General features: G+C 35.4%; 1 protein-coding gene across 2 annotated transcripts; it reads left to right on the top strand.

Annotated features, from left to right (window-relative positions):
• Positions 1–1,763: 1,763 nt before the first annotated feature.
• On the top strand, positions 1,764–6,744 carry LOC113045606 (45 kDa calcium-binding protein-like). 2 transcript variants are annotated; one of them, XM_026206078.1, is made up of 7 exons: positions 1,764–2,105; positions 2,584–2,898; positions 3,324–3,460; positions 4,531–4,644; positions 4,742–4,900; positions 4,990–5,165; positions 5,268–6,744. In XM_026206078.1, the coding sequence occupies exons 2-7, from the start codon at positions 2,591–2,593 to the stop codon at positions 5,442–5,444; spliced, it is 1,071 nt and encodes a 356-aa protein (XP_026061863.1). In that variant the 5' UTR covers positions 1,764–2,105; positions 2,584–2,590; the 3' UTR covers positions 5,445–6,744. The 2 variants fall into 2 exon arrangements, with proteins under 2 accessions (XP_026061863.1, XP_026061862.1); XM_026206077.1 differs by having other exon boundaries at positions 2,581–2,898.
• The last annotated feature ends 814 nt before the right edge of the window (positions 6,745–7,558 follow it).

Here is a 7,558-nt window from a genome sequence, read left to right as displayed (position 1 = left end):
TAGCTGAATGTTTATATTAATTGACACGGAGTAACCTGATAACATGAGCTACATCCATCTGCAAGTACACATACTAAGAGGACTGTGTCAACATATTCCACAGTACAAACAATATTTTCTTATTATATGCAACAACTAGCAAAACATGGCATTTAGGGTGGTGTAATTATAGTGATCCTGACAGTATTTCTACAATATAACCAAAATCTGTTCATGTTTTTGATCAATTATTGTTCTTAATGTTACACATTATGTAAAATGCATGATCTAATGTATTAATCTAAGTGACGAATTACATTATGCAGATTGTGTAACTTTGCTACGTGAACAGCTCTGTCTCCTAGCAGAGCAACAATATTGGGAGAGAACATGGCTTGGCGCTCTTCCTCCCTCTGGTGGCTGAAAATAAAGATGCAGTAACAAATTCATTTCTGCACAAAAATTGGTCAGTCTAATGTTTAATGTATATTAATTTAATATGCACATTTAGTGTATATTAAATAATTATGCTAACTGCACTACGTTTTTTCATCTACGTTTTGTATTATATATGTGTGTGTGTGCGGTGTGTGTGTGTGTGTGTGTGTGTGTGTGTGTGTGTGTGTGTGTGTGTGTGTGTGTGTGTGTGTGTGTGTTGTTTTACTGTATTACAATAAAATAACGGTTTTGTAAATGTAATTTATTCCTGGGATCGCATAGCTGTATTTTCATCAGCCATTACTAACGTTCATTATTACTGCAGTTTCCAGTGTCACTGTCACATGATTCAGAAATTATTCTAATATGCTGATTTGCCTGACATTCTTGAGGATCTGCTCTGAGCAAAGATAGCACACTAGTGCGCACTGCGCAGATACTTCTCCAACACATAGAAAAACAAGGGACTGATTAACCTCAGGGTCTATCGGCCACCATCTTTGTACCAGGTCCAGGACTGCTAGTGATGCATCATGGATTCATAATAAAACTGTAGGCCCTATCTAATAATGTTTGGGGTTCAGACACACTCTCTCTGTTTAAATCTAGATTAAAAACGAATCTCTTTCGAATAATGTATCTCTTAAATTGTGAGTGTTAGTTAAATCTGATCAAATGTGCATTATTATTCTTTAGCTTGCGTTAAACTAATTAATTATACTTTGTTGGGACAGCAGCTATGCTAATGATGTCTCTATTTGTGTCTATGTTTTGCACAATTTGTTTCTAGGATTTACACAAGCTCCAGTCTGGATCCAGAACACCTGAGAAGAGATGATACTGACCCCTCAGAGGACCCCAGATGACGCTAACCCTGAATCAACAACAGAACTAACAAATATTGCTACAAGTGTGACTGCATCATTTAATAATTTCTGTTAATAATGTTCATCATCTGGCTGACTACGTCTTGTATTCATTTTTCTGAAAAATCCTGTCAAACGTACACAAACTGGCATTCACCACTTATAAGATACTAATAAATATTGTAGAAACGTAATTTTCTGTAAAGTTGCTTTGTAACGAATTGTATTGTGAAAAGCGCTATACAAATAAACTTGAATTTAATTTAATTTAATTAATCTATTTTCTGTAACTGTTCATGGGGCCCAATTGATAATAATAATAAAATAGAGCTAACGTGAGTCAGAGATATCTAAATAAGTAAGGCTCTCAGATGATGACAGAAAAAAACTGATACGAAAGGTAAACAGAGAATTGTCTCAGTGTGTATTTCATAAGCTGGTACAGCAGATGGCGATATGTGCGGTATCCGCGTTATCCCTCACCTCAGGCTACAAAAAAAGAAGAAGACACGCGATCCTGCCAACGACGTAGCAATGTTTCTTTGCTCATCGCCTTCCTGTTGTACGTCCTCGTGAATTCTTGCGGTCATCGGACTGTCCTGTATGTGTTTGCGTGTTATCTGAGTCCAGAGAGGGAGGACGTCTCGTTCAGGGCCATAAACCGCTCCAGAGAGCAGCGTTTAATCTGATCTCGAGTGGCGACGTGTACAGGAACTGCGTGATGAGCTGCACATAAACAGACCGCTCAAGCTGCTTTAAATACAGCAGGTCTGTTCATTCATCTGATGTTTTAGTTTAGGAAAGGATCGTTCAAGAGAACAGGTAGGTAGCTGGTTATTTATTTCCGTTCACAGGCTGCATCTTTATTCGTTAAGACAGGTGTTGTCAAACATTATGCTGATTCATATTCAGTACTGAGCAATACTAAGCGCCAACTTTTAAATCAATTAACTTTAGTATAATTCTGTCAGTTCATAACGTCCTAAAGGAATCTGTTTGACCAAGCTAAAATAAATAAGATGTGAGTGTATATGTGCATGTATATATATGTGTGTGTGTGTGTGTGTGTGTATATATATATATATATACCTTACGAAAATTAACCATGGTTTTACTACAAATAAAACTAAAACACCTTGGTAGCCACAAATTAATCATGGTTTTGTTACACTAACCATAGTTTAACCATAGTATTCGTAGTAACTGTCATGCAAACGGTAATCAGCTCACCAAAAAACTTTTCGTAAGAGTATATGTTTGGTTTAATGTGATTTTATTTTTCCTACGTCTGTTTAAGCAGTACAACCATGTTTAACCAGAGAAGATCTCAGCCTGGATGCCTGTGCGCCTCCGCTTTGGCAGTATTTGCGATTTTGGCTTTGAATGTTCAGGCCAGGCCAGCAAATATGTCAGCGTTAAAAGACAAACACCCCAACAGCAAAGAGGACAATGAGATCCTTCCACCTGACCATCTGAACGGTCTGAAGATGGAAATGGACGGTCACCTCAATAAAGACTTTCATCAGGAGGTGTTTCTGGGGAAGGAGATGGAGGAATTCGAGGAGGACTCGGAGCCCAGGAGGAACAGGAAGAAACTTATTGAAATCTTCACCAAGTATGTACACAGCTGTGGAAACAATGCGGTTTTCCCATGATGTGTTTTGGGTATCATTCTAAAGGCATTTCTCCCAATGAACAGTGAGCAATTATTGCAAATTGTGTATTGCGAATGTAAGGTGTTGATTGGATAGAGGCAACTCTTAATGCAAGCTTGCAGTCAAAAGAACAGGGTTTAAGATGACAGAATGATTGAAGTCCTGCATACAATCTTCATCGGTAGATTGAGTCATGATATTTTGATTAAATTACAAACTAAACATAAAAATAATGAAACGTATGTATTGATGAATTTGTTCACAATAAAATGCTTTTAAAAGTGAATTTTCATTTCATGGTGACTTTAAGTGTTAATGTCAAAAATATCTTATCACCTTATATCCCCTAATTGTGCATGATCAAACCTTTACTCTCTGTTTCTAGGGTGGATATTAATAAAGACAGGAGTGTCAGTGCTAAAGAAATGCAGCGTTGGATAATGGAGAAGACGGAAGAACATTTTCAGGAGGCTGTTAAAGAAAATAAGCTCAGTTTTCTTGCTGTGGACCCTGATGGGGATGGTAAGTGGATGTTGTTGTTTAGACCAATGACATAATGAAATGATTTGTCCAGTAGAGATATATGTTGAATCAGATTTCTGGTAGGGTTGTGACGGTGAGGAAATGTCCTGCAGGTTAGTCGACGTGTGACACCAGTAATACCGGTATCACCGTGGGTCAGGGGGCGTTACCTCTCTTCCGCGCTTTTAAATAACTTGTAAAAGCGGCGTGCGCATTTTACTTTCACTTTCAAATAGCAGCAATTTGGTATAAAGTAATTGTTCGTTTTTAGTTTGTTTAAATTCTCCCTCTATTCCTCACTTTCCTTTGCTTTTAAATAGCTTTAAAAGCACTACGCACATTTTACTTACACTTTTAAATTAGAGCCGGTTTGGTTTAAATTGCTGCTTGGATGCAACAACAAAATACAACGTCAAACTCACTTTAGTCTATATATAAAACATTAGAACTTTTATAAACAAATAAAAATACACCATGCTATAAGGCAGGCTATGCCTAATTTAAAATAACAGATAAATTGCGCAAAGTTTAAATAGGTATAGGCTAAGTAAACATGTATAATATATAACCAAATAAATAAGAAATGTAGAATGTTTAATAGCAAAATGAACAAGAAAGCTTGGAGGCACAGCATACAACTTGATGTCAAAGAAAATAAATGAAATGACACAGTTTAAAGAAAGTAAAAATATGCAAACAATGTGGAAACAATTAAATAAGAAACGAGTGTTTAAAAAAAACCCGTCCAAAATCACCTAAATAAATAAACTATGATTTATGTGTTTTACACGCTGCATTTAGCAGCGGCGTTCAGTTCTTAATCGTAGTGTCTATTTTTTACTCGACTATGATGATTTTTATTATTATTAAAAAATCTAAACAACGGTGGGGGTCGGTGCAGCGGTGGGCAAGTGACGCAACCATGATGTAAACATGATTTGTAGTTGTAGTTTGTAAAGTTTTCCTGTGTTTTACTAGAGCAAAATAATAAGTATCCTTTTATTGACATCTGGCATGATGATTTCATAACACTTAACAATGACCAATCTGCTCAAATTGTTCTCTCGCAGGACATGTAACTTGGGATGAATACCGTGTGAAGTTTTTGGCCAGCAAAGGTTTTAATGAAAGAGAAGTAGCTCTGAAGATAAAAAACCATGAAGAACTGAAAGTGGATGAAGAGAGTAAGTTGCAATTTAGAAGATGCATGTGCCTGATATGGTCTAGTACTCGTAACAAAGCCATTCAAAGTGATATGAATAAAATATGGCCTCATTACAGCTCAGGAGGTTTTGGAGAGCTTGAAGGATCGCTGGTTCCAGGCAGATAACCCTCCAGCTGATCAGCTGCTGAATGAAGAGGAGTTCCTCTCGTTCCTGCATCCAGAGCACAGCAGAGGCATGCTGAGATACATGGTCAAGGAGATCGTCCGAGATCTTGGTGAGCAAATATATCTGAAATTCATAGCCAAGAAATGGTAACACATTTCTTGTGATGCTTATTGGTAACCAACCTTGTTTTCTATACAGATCAAGATGGAAATGGAAAGTTGACTCTTGCTGAATTTATCTCCCTCCCCATGGGAACTGTGGAGAATCAGCAGGCCCAAGACATCGATGACGATTGGGTTCGTGAAAGGAAGAAGGAGTTTGAAGAAGTCATTGACTCGAACCATGATATGATTGTAACCATGGAAGAGCTGGAGGTGGGTCCTCTATCATAAGTGCTGTTAAAGGATAAGAATACTTTCATAGCACCTAATTTGAATGTATATCTTTGCCTTGCTGCTATTCCTTCTGTCAAACAGGAATACATGGATCCTATGAATGAGTACAACGCCCTGAATGAAGCCAAGCAGATGATTGCTGTGGCGGATGAGAACCAAAACCACAACCTGGAACTAGAGGAGATCCTTAAATACAGCGAGTACTTCACTGGCAGCAAACTCATGGACTATGCCCGTAACGTGCATGAGGAGTTCTAAGACGGTCTCCTCAAGAAGAGCATGTATATATCCCTAAAGTGTCACAAGGATGATCATTGCTTGCTTCCCAGACTGGGATCAACAAATGCATTCCGACATGTTTGTAAATGTACAAAACTTCGAGCCACAAAACCCTCTCTAATGTTGCAATGCTCCGCTATGACACATTATTAAGACTTTGCCTTCATAAACATAAACGTGATCTCCATTTGAGTCCCATAAAGTTCCATAGAAATAATTTTAGACACTGCTACTTTCAACAAGTTTTTGAGTGTTGGTAATTGAGAAATGTCTGTATATGAGGAATTTGTGAGGGGAAAGACTCTTTTCCACATGAAGTTGAAATCTTTATATATATGTAAATAATGCAGTTGTTTGGAGTGCTATAATATATAAATGCATTCACATTTTGGGTGGGTTGCTATTGACAGGGTTTGAGCTTCCTGAGAAGTGTAATTTCCAAAGATGAGGAGCCAGCAAAATGATTTAGGGTTGTAGTTTTGTGAAAACTATCACACAGGCCTATATCTAGCACTTTTATTTGAGATTTCATCATTAAATGTTAAAATGCAGTGGAAAAAGTCTATTTAAGATATCATAATTGAGTTCTAATTAATCCGTCCAGGTGTGACCTATTTGCACACTGAAGTGTTTATAAGAACCCGGTTAAGTCATAATTGTATATAGCCTGCATATTTTTATTAATTTTAAGAATTCAGTTCACCCTGTTACCTCAGCAGTCTCCTTCAGTCAGATGTTAGTATAATAGAGCATATTATTCCTGACATTTGTATTGATATTGATGTTTCTCCATTGACATCTGTATTGTAAGAAGTCATTCAAAATGATTCAATTTAAACATAAGATAAATGCTTTGAGAGGAATTATATTATTAGGAACTAGAAGTCACCATTTTTAAAATGCTATTAAAAATGGAAGGAACGATATTTATTTTCTGGATTTGAGAAAAAAGTTTTATTTAAATACAGAATTGCCTTAAAAAGATTAAGCTAATGTGTCTATTGATTGTGTGTGTGTAGATATTTGAGCTCTAGTTTTGGTGGTAATCATTTTTGAGCATGCTTTGGTAATCATTTAAGATATACAATTTACTTTTTTCTGTACGAATTGTGACTCTGGCCTTTTGGGAATTTTTGTTTTGTTCTTGATTTTTAATGTGTGTTTACTGAATGTTAGAATATGACCTGCTAATTTGTTCACAATTATCTTTGTTCATTGACTGATCATGTATTACATTCATCCTGTGGAAATTAAAGTAAATTCTTAAAGTAAAAAAAAATAATAATACTGTGTGAGTGAGTGATTGCTGAATGTAATGCCATTTTTAAATGTGTTATACATTGTATTTAAATAATTTACATTATAATACTGTTATTTTACATGTATTCATAATGACTGCATGAAATCTACATTACCTTTCAAATTGCTTTTGAAAAATATGCTGTGAAGACTGGTTACATTTGATCTTTCCTAACATTTGAAACATATCATCCATATTGTAAAGTTAAAAATCAGGTGGATTTTTCCTGATTTCCAGGTGGAAGTTCAAATTAATATTTCTATCTAGCATGGATACAATTAAAAAAAAAAAAAAAAAAAAAAAACATTTATAATGGTGCAAAAGATTTTTATTCCAAATAAGTGGTGTTTTGAATTTCCTGTTCATCAAAGAATCCTGAAAAATATTACAAAATATTAAGCAGCCAAAACTTTCAAATTTCAAAATTGATGATAAAAATAAGAGCCATTAATAATAATAATAATTGACTACCAATAATAACTGAGCCCCATATCAAAATATTGATTTATGAATATGAATATCAGAATAATCTCCATTGCTCATTATGTGATGAGTACCTAATTTGACAATGACTATCTATTTTCTTGGTTTTATGTCTGGTCCAGTTCCTTTTTGGGAACATACAAAGCAGATCACATGCTATTCAACAAATAATACTGTATATTTTTGCATTTCACTAACTTTTTTACTTGGCATTACTGTGAATATAATTGGCTGTTATCATATTGCTTGCTATGTAACTCATTTGCAAGATGTTTTTAAATAAATAGCATTTTAAATGACTAAATATGAA

Source organism: Carassius auratus, chromosome 27, assembly GCF_003368295.1.
Source record: "Carassius auratus strain Wakin chromosome 27, ASM336829v1, whole genome shotgun sequence".
In the NCBI taxonomy this organism is placed as follows: Eukaryota; Metazoa; Chordata; class Actinopteri; order Cypriniformes; family Cyprinidae; genus Carassius; species Carassius auratus.
Note: the sequence above shows the minus strand (reverse complement) of the source record. Positions and strands in the feature narration are given on the sequence as shown.

What these genes read in the sequence shown, in the direction of transcription:
- LOC113045606 (XM_026206078.1), top strand. Translation starts at nt 2,591, where the DNA reads ATGTTTAACCAGAGAAGATCTCAGCCTGGATGCCTGTGCGCCTCCGCT. An exon ending in TGTGGACCCTGATGGGGATG is followed by an intron (nt 3,461 to 4,530) that starts GTAAGTGGATGT and finishes GTTCTCTCGCAG; the next exon opens with GACATGTAACTTGGGATGAA. An exon ending in TAACCATGGAAGAGCTGGAG is followed by an intron (nt 5,166 to 5,267) that starts GTGGGTCCTCTA and finishes TCTGTCAAACAG; the next exon opens with GAATACATGGATCCTATGAA.